The sequence below is a fragment of the Protopterus annectens genome, chromosome 2.part0 (assembly GCF_019279795.1).
Source record: "Protopterus annectens isolate FY-2018-M chromosome 2.part0, PAN1.0, whole genome shotgun sequence".
In the NCBI taxonomy this organism is placed as follows: Eukaryota; Metazoa; Chordata; order Ceratodontiformes; family Protopteridae; genus Protopterus; species Protopterus annectens.
In genome coordinates, this window is record NC_056728.1 from 870,942,928 (window position 1) to 870,962,530 (window position 19,603).

The 19,603-nt window shown below is 42.3% G+C and overlaps 1 protein-coding gene across 1 annotated transcript in view; it reads left to right on the forward strand.

The window, feature by feature from the left end:
* The window catches only part of EARS2 (glutamyl-tRNA synthetase 2, mitochondrial), a 470,754-nt gene that overhangs the window by 160,244 nt on the left and 290,907 nt on the right, over window positions 1-19,603 (forward strand). The window contains exon 4 of the mRNA XM_044061134.1: window positions 10,044-10,516. Coding sequence (XP_043917069.1) covers window positions 10,044-10,516 — 473 coding nt within the window. The remainder of the gene's footprint in view (window positions 1-10,043; window positions 10,517-19,603) is intronic.

The window sequence follows — 19,603 nt, forward strand, 5'->3', positions numbered from 1 at the left end:
CTCTTTTGCAACAGTTTCTTCTGTTGTACAGTTTGTTTATGGCATGGGACCACCAGATTGGCTTCCTTTTTTTGGAGGATAGCATCTTGGTTCTGTTTGGGATAGCACGATCCATGCACTCATGTAGGTGCTTATAGAGCGCATTTGTGTAGGATTCAGCAGTTGTAACTGTATTGTCCATCTGCATGGGTGTCATGAAGTTCACTACTTCTGTCTTAAAAAGCATGAAGTTGGCTTTGGAGAAATTTCTTACTGTGGTTTCCTTAATGGGGGTGGGGGTGGGATGTGGATATCAAGGGTGATTAGCTTATGGTCGGATCCTACCAGCGAGGAGTTGACTTCAGGTGTGGAACACCGGTCACTGATGTTGGTAATGACTAGGTCTAGGATATTGTTGCCCCTGGTGGGGGTGTGGATAAGTTGATCTAGGGCATTGGAGTTTATGAATTCCAGAAAGTGTTGCGCTAAGGAGTTAGTACATGAGTAGTTTTCCCAGTTAATGGTGTGGTAGTTGAAGTCGCCCATTATTAGGGTGTTTGGTTGAACCCTAATATTTTCCAGTACATCAAGAAAAGAGGAGTGGGAATCCTGGGGCATGGTGGGGGATCTGTAGCAAGCTACAATTTGGATTGCAGTTTCGCCAAGAGTTAGTTGCACTTTTAGTGTTTTATGTTTGTTCTGGGTCATGGCTAAAGAGAATCCCCTTGTCAGTTTTTTTACCCTTAAATTAACTGAAAATAAAATACTTTCATGCTCTTTGCTCAAAATCCCTTTGTACATCTGTCACAAAGTTGAGTCTCAAACTGTATCTTCTGACCCAGTGGTCACACCACCTACCTTCTGTTTGTAGACAGTAGAAACTGATTTCCTCCTAGCAACAGTAAATCTTTGGGATATTTATAATCACATAGAATACTGTAGACAGGAAATAAATAACTTCAGAATACTTTTAATATTGGTTTAATTAACTGTGGACAAGTAAAGGAAAATATGCACATATGCCTAATTGATACAGAAGAAAACAATGAAATGAAATGGCTGGTGTACCCATTTAAATGTAACATTTTAAAATGTTAGTATTGTGCAGCATGAACAGTTAACCTCAGTAAACTTTTGAATTAATATTTTTGGCTTATAGTAATGTGTTTCCAAAGGTAGTGCAAAATACTGATTCATAATATTTGGCTACAAGCAATACTTTATACCGATTTACATAATATAATTCATTTTATTTTTATGTATTCATCAATATTTCTGTTAGTATAAGAATAAAATGCACCATTGTTCCAAATTAAATACTCTTATTTTAATTAATGTTGTCATTTGTATTTAAAAAAAAAATCATAGTTAAAATCTCCAATAAGTTAACCACATTAATATCCCAGCAAGGTGGCACAAGCCAAATAAATAAATGGAGGTGTCAGACTACCTAGAGGTAAATATAAGTAGTTTGGGATCTCATGGCAAAGGGTATAAAGTTCCATATATGACCATAAAGCCCACGACAATTTGTCCTAGTAATAGCTCCCTTTCCATCATAAAGATGTCACCCAAGGAGGGAAGTATCCCAAACAAAACACTTATTTGGGCCTCTTAAACATGAGGGTGTCATCCTAATGTTCTGGCACTTCTATATTATTTATTGTTAAAATGCATCTCTGACTTTACAGTCACTAAAACCTCTTCTGGTGTGTAAATCTCAAGACACTTCCAGCCAAAAAATTCTTCATTGTCTCAGTTTCTTGTATAACTGGTGGTTAGAGTGCTTTCCATGTATTCTGATCTATATTGTTATGTATTTCCTTCATCCTGGGTCCAGTCATGCCTTTCATCTTATTTTTCTTAAGGTTCTACAGTTCCTAGAAATCCTGCCTGCTTGGTGAAGCCTTGTAGTATCTTTCTTCTTACCTAGTTCCAGCAGTAAAACAAATGTACTGAGAACATACCTTTTTGAGTATAGTTGGCAATTTCATTGTCCCCAGCTTAGTTATCAGCCAAAAATAATGGGAAAAATCTCCCTTTCTCAAGGACGTTCCTTACACCGAACGCATGACTTACTCCTTACTGGCTGAAATAGCTGATCTTAGTAAGTAAGCTGTGGGCTACTTCCCAGCTAAACTCTTATCTAATAATCTTAGTTTGGTGATTGCACATAAGTCTGTCAGGGCAAGTTCAGTAAATCAGTCCATCATGCCAAATCTGCCTAGTTCACACTTCATATTAGTTCTTACTGTTCTAAGTAATTGTGAACCATGATCTGTTTGGATGTTCTTTGTGTTTCACTGTTGCAGTCATCACATTTGGGTTATCTGCTTGCAGGTAGCCCTCAGCCGGCCTGAATTCCAGAGTCTTCGTATTTCTGCATCGAATGCTGTCTCTTCTTCCATGACGTCAGGGGTATAAAACATGCAGACGATGCCATTACATCAGTCGTTCTTGCCGTGCAGTGCCCGAAGCAGAAGCAGTTCGCAAGTGCTGGTTGGCCAACATCTGAAATTTTTGTTTTCAAGTTTCAGACCCAAAGTCTTCAAAAAAGATAAGTACCACCTTGAGGATTCTTTTCTTTTGCTCCAACCGATCAGTAAAAGTTAACAATTGTCTTACCTGTGGAATGCAAATACCTCATAGAGATTTTCATTTGTACTGCATCCCCTGTTTAGGCCCAGACCACGATGTCCCTTGCTGTCGGTTTTGTGCCTTGTTCAACCCCCGAACTATTCGTCGTCGGGCTATTTTTGCAGCCAATTACTTTCATACTTGGTCTCAGTACTCCGAAATGGCTTCGTTAAGCCGTCCGACTACCGATCTTCCGAAAAAAAAGTAAGGATAAAGACAGGGACAAACCGCATAGGTCCAAAACTGCCGACGACGCTTCCGTTAATCTAGTCACCAGTCGACTGATTCTCAGTGAGGCACTTTCGCAGCCCCTGATACATGCTACTTCAGATTCGCAGGCCTCTACTGCGACTCATTCGGAGTCCAGTATGCCGCGAGATGCTTCTTCGACTATGGAAGCTGCAAACGTCTCTACCTTGGATGGGTCCGGAGCCGCTGTGCAGACACCGGCTTCTGAGGGTGTATTCAGGCCTACAGACATGCATTTTAAACCGACACCATCGTTTCCATCCAGAAATTCCGAATCCCTCAGGCCAAAAACTCGAATTAAGCCTAGAAATCCAACGACCAAACCACGGGCTCAGGCCCATATGCCTCAGAAACAAATGCTTAGAATGGCTGAAGACCTTATTACCTTAATTAGGGGAAGCCAGCCTTGCCCCTCTAAGAGACCTAGAACTGAATTTCTTTCTGATTCTTCTGATCAGGAATCTGATATTTCTGCTCCTTCTGATTACCAGGATTTGCCCTTATCTACTTATGAGGATTCTGATACAGAGGATTCCATTCCCTCTGCTTCCCCTCCAGAAGGTTTTCTTTCGGTAAAACCTTGCATACTCCTAGGGAGCATTTCCGCTGGGAAAGCCAGGATTACTCTGAGTCCAAAAAGAGACTTAGGGAATTCTTACTACTGCCTCAACACAGGCCTTTAGCTATCCCTCCTGTTCTGGACATTGTAGATGACACATTCTTGGAATCTAGCTTTACCCCAGACACTTTACCTCCAGCTCCCAGAAAACCTGACAGGTATTACAGAGTACCTGACTTTCACAAGTTCCTCTTCAAGAATCCTTCTTCGGATCCAGAGACCATTTCCCAAGGACCAAAAGGCATTAAGGCTACTGCTGCCAAAAATCCTACCCCTTCTGATAGAGAGTCTAGAGCCATAGACAGATGGGGTAAGAAGGTGTACACTTCTGCTACTTTGTCCATTAGGGCTTTAAATTGCCAGTTTTGTATGTTAAAGTATCAGCAGCATATCATGGGACTACTTAAACAGAAAATGATGTTGATTCCTGACTGTGCTGAACACAAAGAATTGCAAGATTTAATGCATTCTGCAGTAGAAGTTGGTAAACATATTTTGCAGTGTGGTTTTGACGTTTTAGAAGCATCTTGCAGGTCTGCTGTCACTGGGTCTGTACTTAGAAGGCATGGTTGGCTTAAGGAACAAAACTTGCCAGATCATGTTAAAGCAAAATTACTGGGTGCTCCCTTAAACCAAGACCGCCTTTTTGGCAACAAAGCAGAAGAATTCCTCAAAAGGATGGAGGAAAAAGTTAAATCTATGCAAACTGTTAAAGATTTCCTACAAGTACAGTCTCCCAGATTCAGTAGGCATTGGCCTTCAAAGAATTGGTCCTTTTCAGTCCCTTCCAGGCCTTCTCAGTCCAAAGCCAGGAACAGCAGACCACCTAGGCTACAGTCTCAGGCTACTCACAGACCTAAGGAGTGGGGGCCTCCCGCTTCCATAGCAAGGAGTAGTAAGCCTCCCCCCTATGGAAAAATGGCACAATTGCTTAACCTTAACCCTTCCAAGCCCTGCTCAACTACCTGCTCCATTAGGAGGAAAGCTCACCCTGCATGCAAAAAACTGGGAATTCATTACCCAGGACAAATTGGTTTTGAATATAGTTTCCCAAGGATACAGATTCCATTTCCACTCACTGCCAACCCAAAATGGTTGGCCAGACCTACCCCCAAATCAATGGGCGGAGGCCAAACAGCAGGTTCTCTCTCTTCTCAGTATCAGGGCTATTCAGCCTGTCCCAGCAGAACAAATGGGACAAGGTTTTTATTCAAGACTTTTTCGGTACCCAGAAAAGACAACTCCTGGCGTCCTATCCTGGACCTCTCTATCCTCAACAACTGTCTGGTAGTTCCAAAATTCAAAATGCTAACTCTTCAACAGCTTCTTCCTATGCTAGCCAAGGATGCCTGGCTGGCAACGTTAGACTTAAAGGAAGCTTACCTGCACATCCCAATAAGGGAATCTTGCAGGAAATACCTACGCTTCAGGGCAGGCTCCATGCACTATCAGTTCTCTGCACTTCCCTTAGGCTTATCTACTGCTCCCAGGTTATTCACAAAGTGTCTAGCTCCAGCCATTGCATTTTGCAGGCAGAGAAATATTCAGATTTACCCATACTTGGACGATTGTCTGATTCAGGCAGAAAGCCAGGACTTGCTATTACAACACCTGGCATTCGTAAAGAAACTTCTAACCTCACTGGGGTACACTATCAACGAAAAGAAATCTCACCTAGTACCCTGCCAACAGATTGTGTTTGTGGGCACAAGCTTGAACCCAACTTCCCAGATGGCATTCCTCACCCAGAGAAACAAGTTTATTTGACAACCTACTTTAAACTATTGGCCACAGAACCCCAGCTATCTGCAAGGAAAATACTGCAAGCCTTGGGGTTCATGGCCTCTTGCATTCTATTAATTCCATATGCAAGACTGCATATGAGGAAACTCCAGTGGTATCTAAAAAGCCTATGGTGTCAACATTCTCAGGACCTGGAAACAATGATTCCTATCATTCCTTGTTTGAAGACAGAGTTCCTTTGGTGGGCAGAGGCCTGCTACCACAACAAGGGACTCCCTTTTACTCTACCCCCTGCCGCCCAAACCCTAACAACAGATGCATTAGACTATGCATGGGGGGGGGGGCTCACATGGCAGGGCAGTGCATTCAGGGCAAATGGAACCCGAGACAGATGCACCTCAATATCAATCAGAAAGAAATGTTAGCTGTACAGAATGCTCTGACAGCCTTCAAAGACCGTATTCTTCCAGGACAACTATTGGTAAAGACAGACAACACCACAGTTATGTGGTACATAAACAAGCGGGGGGGAACTCACTCATACCCTCTCTGCAGACTAGCCATGGCTCTGTGGAATACAGCCTTGAGCTACCAAGTACACCTACAAGCTCAATTCCTGCCAGGCAAACTAAATTCACTGTCAGACGACTTAAGCAAAAATCTCATGGACCCACACAAATGGAAACTAGAACCCAAAATATTCAACCTGTTGAGGAACAAATGGGGGATTCCAGAGGTAAACCTGTTTGCCTCCCCTCAGAACTACCAATTGGACAAATTCTGCACAAGAACTCCCCACAGTCAAGCTTGGAAAGTGGATGCCCTGTCCTTTACCTGGGAAAGCCTCTCGGTTTATGCCTTTCCCCCTCTGCCTCTCCTCACGAAGGTTCTACTGAAGATCAAACAGTACAGGCCAAGAACAATACTGAATGCACCAGACTGGCTGCGCCAGCACTGGTACCCCCTCTTGCGCAGTATGACACTGCTGCAACCATGGCACCTGCCTCAGACCCCTTCCCTGCTGTCCCAGCAGGCGGGCCAGATTCTGCACCCTCAGCATCAAACCCTGAACCTTGCAGCCTGGTTAATTCCTTGAGCTCTCCTCTAGCATCCCTCAGTAAGCAGGTGCAGGATGTCATTCTGGAGGCAAGGAGGCCTAGTACTAGAAAATCCTATTCTGAAAAGTGAAAAAGATCCCGTTCCTAGAGCCAGGCTCAGGGGATGGGCACAACGGTGCCCAGCTTAGCTCATATTCTACAGTACTTAACAGAAATGCTCCACAAGGGCCTATCCTTCTCGTCAATTAAAATTCATGCCTCTGCCATTTCAGCACATTATAATACTGAGCCCATCCCTCTTCTCTCACCCCTGCTAAAGACCCTCCCCCCCCAGGAGAGCTCCCACTCCTGCCTGGGACCTTAACTTTGTATTGGAAAAGCTCATTCTTCCCCCCTTTGAGCCAGCTGCAACAGCAAAGTTGAAATTCCTTTCTTGGAAAACAGCCTTCCTTCGAGCCATCACTTCAGCAAGAAGTGTCTGAATTACAGGCCCTCATGGCAGTGGGAACCCTTCATTATCTTCCATGCGGGCAGGGTTTCCCTCAGAACTAATCCTTCCTTTATGCCCAAGATGGTGTCTAGTGTGGCCCTAAATCAGTCCTTTCATTTGCCTACTTTTTTCCCCTAATCCAAAAAACAAAGGGGAATGAATACTGCACTCTCTGGACGTGCACAGACAACTTAGATTTTATTTGGAGATGACTAAGCCTCTCAGAAAATCTGATCAGCTGCTAGTTGGCTTTGCTGCAGGGGCAGAGGGGAAGGCCATTTCAAAGCAAACCATTTCCAAATGGATAGCCCATTGCATTCATTTCTTCTACAAGCACCATGGAAAACCAACCCCACAGGGGATAAGATCACATTCCACCAGGGCTGCATCTACCTCTGTGGCTTTTCTCAGAGGACTCCCTACCAGGGACATCCTAGAAGCTGCTACCTGGAGCTCTGTACATACCTTCACCAAGCGTTACCACATGCCTATCTTTTCTAAATCCAGAGCTGGATTTGCCACTGCTGTCTTGCAGGGCTTAATAGCTGGCCCTAATGCTCTTTAACTTCCTCCTCCCTTCCTTAGCTTTGGGAATCAACCCAAATGTGATGAGTGCAACAGTGAAACACAAAGAACATGGTACAGTTGTGTACACTTACCATAAATGTAGATGTCTGAGTATATTCACTGCTGCAGTCCTGGTTACTCTCCCTCCAGCCCCCTGACTTCTCTTGGCTCTACCTTCCCTTCTTGTTTGGTATATTTATTTTTTCTGGTGTATTTGCTTTTTGATGGGGGTGTACCATACCGTATAATTGCTTCCCATTGTGGGGGCACCTGACATCTGGGGCAAGAAAAACTGATGTAATGGCGTCGGCTGCATGTTTTATACCCCTGACAACCTGACGTCATGGAAGAAGAGACAGCATCCGAAGCAGAAATCCGAAGACTCTGGTATTCAGGCCGGCTGAGAGCTACCTGCAGGCAGATAACCCAAATGTGATAACTGCAACAGTGAATACACTCAAACATCTACATTTATGGTAAGTGTACACAACTGTACTTTCTGTCTTAACCAAGGTGCACGTTGAGATTGCGTCTCTTCATTTACACTGGCTTTAATAAACAATTAAAGCAAAGCTAACTTTGTCATTCAACTATACCAAATACAGTTGAACGAAATTACGTTCCTCCAAGCACATGCACAAACAACACGACATAACAGCAGAATGCAAACCACATATAACAGTGAAAAAGATCCAACCGGAGATCAGGAATTATTTCACATTTGCTACAACCATCGCCATCTCCATGCATTTCCAGCAACATTAAATAAACAGTCCCTTCATCCGACCATTCTCTTGTCATCAATAACCAACTGCCACTACTGCAGTCTCGACCATCGCCAGCATCATCCAGTCCAACAGTTCTCCTTCTGACCTCCTTCAACCACAGTCTCCCAGCCACCTCTACCTGCAGGCCCGAATGGCCACACCGTCACCAGCAACCAGCTAGTCCTTCTTTTCTGCCAACAACACTGACCCCCACACTCCACCATCCAAACTTCTTCTCCTTTTCTATCACTATAATCCATCGCCGTATTCCAGGAGTCCATACCAAACCAAAGTGAATTTCCATTTCCCAAACTCCGCTCAGCGCAGATCCCACTGTAGGCCCAACTTCCACTGCTCCATGCCATCCTCCACAAAAACAGGCAGTAACAGGCACCAGTACTCATTACAACACCACCAATGTTTCCAATGCTACGTCTGCCCACTCGACAACAAAAGCGGATTCACCAAACAAAAAAGACTTACACGATACAAAACAAAAAAAAAAGTGTACATCGGGAGCCGGAGAGGCCGCTGCCACACGAGGATCCGCCATCTTGATCTTCTTTCCACTTTTAGATGTAGGTTGGCACTTGGCATAAGTAGATTTGCTTAATTACAGTGTTTGTAGTGGTAAATCTAAAACTTGTAATTTTTCTTCTTCCAGTGCCATTTTTATGTTATCCCAGTAGACACTTGCCTTTTGTTTTCATAAGTAAAGGCTGTATAAATATGTTATAAAGTTATTTTGAGATTTGGCTAAGCATGCATTTTCACTGATTGGAGACACGAACCTTCTCCAACAGGATGATACTGTACTGGCAATGCCCAGTTAAAAAACAAGTCCACCACTTTATGGCAGCATACTAAGCAGCTGTGAAGATCAGACAGACAGAAAGCAAACAGCTTCCATTTTCATACTTGCTAAATGCGGCTTTGCTGTTTACCGAGTGTAAAATTAAAATGCATTGCTTAAACTGTAAGTATGAATATCTAATGTCTGGCATTATTGACTGACTTTAATCCTCAGTGATTTGCCAGTAAGTGACACATTCTACAATGGATAAATCATAACTATGCAGCAAATTGAGGGACAGTTAAGAGGCGTGGGAGATTGCAATGCCTTGCATTCTATAATTTGTTTAATTCATTTAATCACAGTGAGACATATGAGGTGTATTCACTCATCAAAGTGGCTGTAACTTCTGGGTATGCGTGAGTGTTTTTCTATGTATTTTTATATCTGTCTCTGAATGTGTGTGCGTAGACATTATGTACTTAAATAATTTGTATTTTGGATATAAAATACTTCCTCCAGCAATAATTACATAACCTACAGTAAGTCTGAACCATTGGACAGAGAAACTATGTTGCAACAAAAATATGAACAAAGTGTATAGTAATAAAAGAAAAAAATACAAAACAGTTTAACAGATACCCCATTCTTTAAGTTCAGTAATACCCACCAAAGGTGGCATTATCAGGGAATTAACACCCTTCCAGGGGTGGAATCCCTCAGAGTGCTGTAATTCCCTTATAACTCCCACCCTGTCAGGCATTACTACTTGCTTAAAAATACTCTCATGGGTTACTGTAAAGTCCTGGAAGGTACATATAGGGCTAGGTGAAATTTAACTTGTGAATTTCAATCAAGACAATTTCCATTTTATTACATAATCACTAGTGTTAGTTAAAATTGAGCCGTATGTCTCTGAAAAATAGTTTGGTGAAAGTGAAAGTGATGTCTTCTGTTAGTGGTGGCAGCCTGTGTGTGGTAAGTACTGCACAGTTTGGTGTTTGGAGAATTGCTGGATATTTTTTACAGGGAAAGATCAAGAAATTCAACAATAAAACAGAAGCACACATTTCCTAATTGTCAAGCTTATCCTTATATTTAACTCTGTAGCTTGTGATAAATGTTTGTATTCTTGTTACAGGTATGATAACAGATGTAGGTATCTCACAAAACAGCAAGTTGAAGACAAACTGGCCAAAGGTTTATCACATGTAATCCGTTTCAAACTAGTAGAGGGAGCAGAACCATTTGAGGACATGGTTTATGGCTGGAACAAGCATGAAGTCGCTAGTGTGGAAGGGGATCCTGTGATTATCAAAGCAGATGGCTTCCCAACCTATCATTTGGCCAATGTAGTCGATGATCATTTTATGGAAATTAGCCATGTTTTACGTGGGACTGAGTGGCTTGTCTCAACTTCCAAGCACCTCCTTCTTTACAAAGCCTTAAGCTGGAAGCCTCCACAGTTTGGTCATCTTCCATTACTGTTGAACAAAGATGGTAGTAAACTATCCAAACGACAAGGAGACATTTTTATTGAACAGTTTGCAAAAAGCGGACATCTGCCTGAAGCACTGCTGGATATCATAACTAACTGTGGATCAGGATTTGCAGGTAATATGTTGCTAATATCAGAGTAAGTGTATACGGAACGAGATTTTAGTAATATTTAAATTAATTTATATAAATGTTTTGCAAGATTTAGGTATTTCTTACTGAGCAGAAACCATTTGTAGCTGATTTTAACTTTGCATATCTCATGGGTTTCATGCTTTAAAGACATTGAAGCACTACAGATCTGTAACAGTGAGTTACAATAAGACAAGTGTTTTCCTGACATAGGCCAAGCACAATATGGCATCAACATCATGCTGTAAAGAAGTCAGCATACTGGGTTTACAGGTGAAATAAATAATTTCCTGCTTGTTTTCATTCTAGTACCTCATATTGTGATTAACTGAAAGTAATTTCTATAGGCAGCTTGGTTTCGTTTTAAGACAAAAGCCAGTATGTGTTTTTGAAATCATCAAGAAATTTAGTTCTATAACTAGTAACCACGTAGTACTAAAGTTTATTTTATTTATTTATTTTATTTATTTTACATTTGTTAACCGGGCTAGTCTGACTGGATATATTTCCATTTTCAGCAGAGGCCCGGGGAGAAAAGCTCCACATATGGACATAAGAGATTTATAATGAGTACAAATAACAAGTTACAAATAACAAGTTACAGACTTGTAACACTTCAACCAATGCATCTTGATTACAAAAAAAAAAAAAAAGTATTTTCCTTTTTTTCCTAGTTGTATTAGATCATGCAATGATATGAAAGTTTTTATTTAATGCCCCTGGCCTGGAGTAAATAAAACTGTATAAAACAGATCAGCATTTCACTTAGCCTTCAACTGACTACAAACAGCACTCTCAGTTTAAGTCATCTGCATGTTAAGAAGATAGTTACTATACATTATCGGCCGAAGAAAAGTTGTGTTACCCACTATGTATGTCTCATCTAAGGGTTAATGCTTAGTAAAGATAATTATGTGTGCTTTAGTGTTGTTTCTGGAAACTATAGACTCTTGGCTGAAAATCGTTGAATTAGTGACGTGCACATTGTTCTTTGTTTGGTCCTATCTTTTTTGGTATTTAAATCTCAGCAAACAGACTGGGTAAAGGATAAAATGTGTCAATATTGGCATCACCAAGCTAGAATCTATAATAAAAGGGGATGATCTGATTGCTAAATATATCTCTACAGACTAACTGGTAAAGGAAACAGAAGATGGAAATTTCACTGACAAAAGATGTAAGATGACATTCTAGGGGAGAAGGAACCTCTAGTTAAAATGATGGATGAAAAACGAGAGTAGAATAACACTGAGATCACATCAAAAGTAGTTGTTAATGGCACGGTATGAGGTAGCATGTCAGTAGGATGTTGGAGTGCATTTTCAAGAACTCTGAATCGTGTGAAAAGGTTGGAGTACTTCCTTGTATTGAGCAAGGATAAAGCCTTACCTGGAGTTTTGCATTTGTCTGTAGAGGCTGCACTCACATTCTTAAGTGCATTACTACAAAAGGAAGGAGGCCAAGAAAGTTGACTAGAATGCTGAAATTATCCATGGTTTATATCATTAGAAAAAACTGAATAGAGGCATGCCAGTCTGGAGGAAAAACTGTAATAAGGTAGGTTTAATTTTTAACTTTGAAGGTGATAGAAGAACTGAAGTGGGTGTTACTTTGTGCAGGACAAGTAAGATGAGGGAAGGAGGAGGTACAGGTGTGTTATTACTGGAAGAAGAGAAATTTGTAAGGGGCCTTAAAAGTATTACCTTAGTTTGACAAGCTGAATTGAATTATGGGTTAGAGATTGTGGTCACCCTCATTAGTAGTAGAATTCAGCAATAGATGGATTGTCCAGATGAGTGAACAATGGGTGAATTAAAGTTATTGTGGGATGGCACAGGGAGATGAGAAGCTTCTAAAGTGGGTAAGCTGGACACGTGTAATGATATACTTATTAAATGTTAATGTACTTTTGTTAGCATATTGGATAATGATTGTGATGTCTGGTATTAAGCCCCTAACTGGTAGAAAGGTTTATGTCAGCAGTTACAAGTGTTGTTTGCTATGCAACATGGACCTTTATTTACATAGATAAAGTATGCTACCAAATTGATCAATGCAGACATCCATTGTGCTCTGCAGAAGGTAAACATTCAAAGTAATTAACTTGTTTTCTTATGTATGATGTAATTCTTGTATCATCTTTTTCCTCTCCTAAAATGTTTGCTGATCATGCATCTTTCATCATTTGTGCTAGTGTGATTTCTGAAGTGAGAAAGTTTTAGTTAACTGGCTCAGAATTTCAGGTGCTAGGTGGTACAATTTATTGGACTGTATTGCAGAGGATCATTTCTAGTGGGTGGAGCATTCTGGTGCCTCCTTTTTGCACCCTTCCTTGCGGCTTTTCTTAAAGGCTTGAGCTTCTCATTCAGATCACACAGCTCACGTGCTGCATCCTTGAGTAGAGGTTAAAGAGCACAGTCTCATAGAATCCCTGATTCTGCCTAGCTTGTCACATGATTCTGTCATCAGATATTGAAGACTGCAAAGAGGGAATACAAAAAAGTGAGACCTTTTTAGAGTGACTCAAAAAAGATTGAACATTTAAAAAAGAAAGTGTGCCCCTCTCCCCTATCTCCTGCTAATTATATCTACCATCTCTGACTTTGCACAACAGCAGGGAAAGGGCAAAATCCCAAACCCTATGATCCCACACAGAAAGCAGCTGGCAGGCTAAAACACAAGATGAAAAGAGCATTCACTCTTTCAGACTACAGCCGCTCACACAGTTCACTTATCCTTGTAATTTTCATAATTGGAAAATTCCTGCATTTAATGCCTGAATAGCTTACACCTTCTGAGTATTCCTGTAATTACCACATATGCAGTCAGGGCCATGTGACAGGTGCTATCTTTTTTTGTTGGCGACCAGAGGATAATATTGACAGCTGTTAGTGTGGCAGCACTTCATTCCTACACCACACTGATATCAAAAAGCAAAGCACAAGGTCTTTGTCACTGTTCAGCACTTAGCAGCAGTGTAGGCCTTGTGCAGAAACCAACAAGAGAGAGATAGAAGCACGAGAGAGACAAAAGGTAAGAATCCTAATCCCAAGTGTGACAGGCTCTCTTTACGTCTGGCCATTAATTAAGGAGCCTTAATCCTCACCACATACACTGGTGAGAGACAGTCAATGAAAGCAGGAATGGGTTTACACGGTATTTCAAATGCAGCTCTCTGCATCAAACACAATTTCCCCCATGAGCACCCAGGCAACCTGCTGCATACCTGAGACTGGACTCTCTGTCTCTCCAGATCCCAAACAAGACTCACTTTGGAACACTGCACCCGAGTATTTGATTGACACACACACACACACACACACACACACACACATACACATACACACACACATACACACACACACACACACACACACACACACACACACACACACACACACACACACACACACACACTACTAGCTGTACCCCTTGCACCCAGACTATAAAGTAACATCACTGCCACCAATCAACCACTGTCAGGCTCTTACAAGGGAATCCAGTTGTACTGAGTAAAATCAATACTAACATAAATGGTTGAGTGTAACCAAAGCAGCCAGGCTTTTTGCAGTGGCCAAGGCGTCACTAAAATAAGCTCAAGTACTCTCAAGATGTTAAAAGTATTCTCTAAAAGGCCAACCACAATGAAAGATAGAAGAATATTTAATAATTCATAATAAGCTAGAAAACATGAACATACTAAATATTTAAGTACAGTAAACATCAGAGTTTCAATAACAGGAGAAATAAAAATAATACAGTTGGACAGATTCAAACAGCTGCAGAAAAACCCTACTTAATTAATCTCACTGAATTTCCTGACTGTGTTCGCTAGCTAACTTAATACAGCAAAACAAGGTAGGATGTTGAGATGTTTACTTCCAACTAAACTGAACTCAACTAACTGAAGTCAACTGACATAGATTTTTATATCTGGTTCCAAAGAAAACAAAACAAGCTGCTTGGAGAGTTACATCCTCTCAGTGCTGGTTATAGAATTACATCAGATTTGATCACCAGACTCTGGTACAATACACATTCAGAGCTTTGCTAAGATCTTTTGCAGTATTTGAAAATTAATAGAACAATTTAAAAAACTTCTACTGTTCCTTTCCAGAATTCTTTGTTTAAACATAAACATTTAATCAGTTATAGTAACACTGTTAACACATTTTTAACACAAGCATCTGTACAAGACAGTGTGATAGTCAAATGACACAGAATTATTAACAGAACTCCAGCTAACTATGTTGGCATATGTCACACATGCAGTGCCCCACTCTCCCTGGCACAGATGGCAATACCTCACATTATCACACCTTTACCCCCCCCCCCATAAGACTCAAGCTAGTTTTTCAAGTGAACCTTGAAAAATGTTGCTTGAGAGAACTGGGCATGTCTGGGAACATGTCATGTCATATCATATGCCTGCAACCCTAGGCTCCACCTTAATAACTTGGCATTTTGCTGGCTGATACTATGTAGCCATGTTAAGGGATTATGGTCTGTAACCAGAATGAATTTCCTTTCATACAGGTAAGGCTGAAGTTTATACAGTGCCCATACTGTGGCTAGACATTCTTTTTCTACAGCTGCATAACATTCCTCTCTAGGTTAGAGTCTGCGGCTGAGATGTACAACTGGGTGCTCTTCTCCCTTCAGAGGAAACCTGGCTGAGTACATCTGTCACCCCATGGTTTAACGCATCCACCTGCACAACAAAGTCTTTGCTGTAATCTGGACTGGCTAACACAGGGGCCATCCCAAAGCCCTTTTAAGCTTTTGGAATGCCTGCTTGCAGGGTGGAGTCCACATGACCTTATCTGGCCTCCTTGTCAGGTCAGTGAGGGGAGCAGCTATTGTACTATAATTGGGAACGATCTTTCTATAGTACCCCGCTGTCCACAAGAATGCCCTCACCTGCTTTTTCATAACAGAGGCAGGCCACATCTGAATAGCTTCCACTTTGGCAGGTTCTTGCGTAATCTTACCACTCCCCACTCTATGTCCCAGACTCCCAGGTAAGAGACCTCTGCCATACCCACATGACACTTGCTGGGCTTAATGGTCAACCCTGCCCTTTTCAGTCTGCCCAGGACCTCCCAAATATGCTAAAGGTGCTCTTGCCAGGAATGGCTGTAGATGGCATTGTCATCCAATTAAGTGAGGGCATAATCTCCTGTTCCTGCTAGGATATGATCTACCAGTATCTGGAATGTTACTGAGGCATTTTTCATCCCAAAGGGCATCTTCAAGAACTTGTATAATCTGAAAGGAGTCACAAAGGCTGACCTATCTGTGGTGATGAGAGTCAAGGGCACCTGCCAATAACATTTGATCAGATCAATAGTGGTAAGATACTTAGCCCCACCCAGCTGCTGTAAGACTTCATCTGTCCTAGGCATGGGGTAAGCATCTGACTCTGTGTGACTGTTTAGTTTTCTGTAGTCCTAGCAGAATCTGATGCTACCATCTTTCTTTAGTACCAGCACCACTAGTAAGGCCCAGGGACTGCTAGACTCCTGGATTAACCCCAATTCCAACATTTCCCATATCTCCTCCCTCAGAGTCTGTCTGACTCATTCAGGCATCCTATAAGATTCCTGCTGGATAGGCCTTTGGGGTCCTGTATCCACATGGTGCTGCACCAGGTGGGTGCACACAGGTTTCCCAGTGAACTTGGCCCCAAACTCCTGCAACACTTCTCAGATTTCTTAAACCTGGGTAGGGGAGAGCCACTGGGATATTGCTACCCCTTCCACAGAAGTGCCAGTCCGAGCTTCACTGAGAAAGATCAGTCACCGGATCCTCCTCAGGCTCCTCTTGCCATCCACTGCCAATGCTCAGCACCAGGGCCTCCCTGCCATGGTAAGGCTTCATCATGTTATTTGTGCTGCTGCCTCCTGCCTATCAGGTTTACCATATAATTAATGTCACTCACCTTCCTTACCATTTTGAAGGATCCCTCCTAAGCTACCTGCATCTTATTGTGTCTGACAGGAATGAGTACCATATCATAACCTACTGTCCCACAGCATACTTTTGGGCTGGAGCATTCCTGTCATACCAGACCTTTTCCTGCTGTTGGGCTCCTGACAGATTTTCCTGTGCCAAGCCCATGAGCTCCCTAAACCTTGTCATGAGATTTAGATCATATGCCACAATAGACTTCTTGCGGGATTCACACTCACCCTCCCACTCATCACGAATCAGATCTAAAGGCCCTCTCACCCTATGCCCATACAGCAACTCAAAGGGTGAAAACCTGTGGCTTCCTGGGGTACCTCTCTGTATGCAAACAATAGATAGGGCAGATATTTGTCCCATCTTTCTTAACCTGGTCTGCAAATACCTGTAGCATGGTATTTAGTGTAGAATTTAACCTCTCCACAAGACCATTAGTCTGGGGGTGGTAGGGGGTGCTCTTTAGGTGCTTCACTCCACAACACATCCACAGACAAGGCAGCAGGTCTAACATGAAATTTGCACCTCTGTCAGTTAGTATTTCTCTCAGGAAACCTAGTCTGCTGAAAATCTCTAACAAAGCATTTGTCACCTTTTCTGCCTCAATGGAGGACAGAGCCACCACCTCAGGGTATCTAATAGCATAATCTACTACCACTAGGATATACCTCTTCCCTACGGAACTTGGAGTACTCAGAGGCCCTACAATATCCATAACTACCCTCTGAAATGGCTCATTAATCACAGGTAAAGGCATCAACAGAGCTTTGACCTTGTCCCCTGCTGCCTTGTCTACCTTTTAGTGCTGCTCACAGGTTCCTGCAGTACCCTGTTACATCCTTCACAATCCCAGGCCAATAAAAGTTCTGCATAATACATCTCTTGATATACTTTATGCCCATATAACCTGCAAAAGGAATGTCATGGGCTTTGGCTAGAAGTGCCAGACGGTAGGCTCTGGGCATTGCCATCTGCTGTATTATCTCACCCTCTAGCCCTCCCTCAGGGGTTCAACTCTCTATACAGTAACCCTTTATATATATATATATATATATATATATATATATATATATATATATATATATATACACACAGACTCCCCTTTCCTTGAGCATCAGATGCCTCCTTAGCTACCTCCCTCAAGCCTCATAAGGTAGGGTCCAAAAGCTGAGTCTGTCTCATCACTTCTTTTGCGACCTCTCCCAGCTCCCATTCCACAGGAAGCCTACTGTCCTCTGACAGCAGTGCCTCACTGTCAGACTGTGTACTACCACGCACCTCTGTCCTTGCAGTCACCCTGTCCATGGGAACATCAGTACCTACCAGCAGCTGTGGCTCACTTTCAGGGTCACTGCTACAGGGTAGCTTCCTTCCTGAAGTAGCCACATCGCCAGCCCAAGCTTTGGGTGTGGGGTCTGTCTGAGTCTCCCCCAACCTACCCAGACCTACATGCCTGCCTCCAAGCTTGAGTGTGTGGAACTGCTTTCAGACAGGGTAACTGCATTATCAAAATCATTCCCTATCAAGACATCTGCAGGAACATCCTCAAACACAGCTACCTGCTTACTTCCTTTTCCACCCTCCCAGTCAAAGTGAACCCTGGCCAAAGGTATTTGGAATGGGATCCCTTCTAAAGCTCTGATTTGAGTGGACTGCCCAAGCAAGTACTGCTGCTCTTTAACCACTGCAGTCTTCACAATGGTTATATCAGAGGCTGTCTCTCTCATAGCAGTGGCCTGTCTTCCATCCACTAAGATAGGATACAAACTTTGGTGATAGTTTGGTACCCCTGCTTTCTCCAGACAACTGACTATTGGCACTCTATTATTTCCACTTGCTGGCTCCCTCATCTTTTGTTCCCCACCTTGTTTTAGTGGATATCTGTATGCTACATGGCCCCTCTGGTTAAATTTAAAACATCTAACCCCTAATTCTGGTTGTGTACCTGAACTTGTGGCTTCCTCTGTTACTGGTAGACTGTGTTGGTGATTTAGGCTGCCCATAATGCGTTCCCTTATATCCATGTGCAGCACTGGCTATCCCCTTCTTGCGCAGTAATGCTCTGGCTGCTAAGTAGATATCCCCTTTTCTCCTCAGCTCATCTGCAGAATTGCACTGTCTGCCAACCACATTCTCATGTCCTCAGGCAAAGTACTAAGGGCTTGTTCCCTCACCAAAAGGCTGCCAGTCTTTCAAAAGTGGTGACCTAACACCCACTCACCTACCTATGAAAATAAGTGTTTAACTCAGCAGTGTCGTCACATGCACTTTCATCTGCCTTGTGTCTATGCCCGCAAAACTTTTTTCTGTAAGCTTCAGGTGTTAAATTATATAACAGTTCAATAAACATTGTTTCACTCTGTCATAGTTTATACAGTCAGTTTCAGACAATTTAGAAACAGCAGTTACAACTTTATCATGAAGTAAGTGGGTCAGGAACTATACCCAGAGCTCTTGGTCAACATTATATTGTTTACATACTTTTTCAAATATATGAATGAAACTATCAAAGTCATCCCCCTCTGCAAATTGTGGAAGAAATTTACTGACCTTTATTACTTCTGCGGTCCAGTTATTTCCTTCCCCATTACCTCCATGACCCTGATGAAGAGTCAGCATTTCTCTCACACGCTGATGCTGCTTCTACTTTTCTTCAGCCTCCAAATGCCACAGTCTCTCTCTGATCTCAGATTGACACTAATTCTCCTTTCCTTTGGTCTCCAAATGCTGTAATCTCTCTTTGGTCTCCAAACTTTTGACCTCCAGTTCATGCTGACACTGCTTCTCCATTTCTTCAGCCTCCAAACTTTTGGCTTCCAAATCAAGTCTCTTTAACTCCAGACAGATTTTTAGGCCTTCTGAGGAAAAGGTGAACTGTACTGTTTCTGAAGACTACACAGACTAGTTGTCTTCCTGGTCACTGGTCCATGCGGCAGCTGTGATTAAAGCCTGAAATTATTTCCTTTTTAGTCCGGTTAGTATGCACCAGTCCTTTGACTTTGCAAACCTTGGCCAACTGGTTCTTTGTCAGGTTACCATAATCCTCTGCTGACATCTTTGCCTGCTTTCCTGACTAAACTAAACTAACAAAAATAAATAAAACTATTG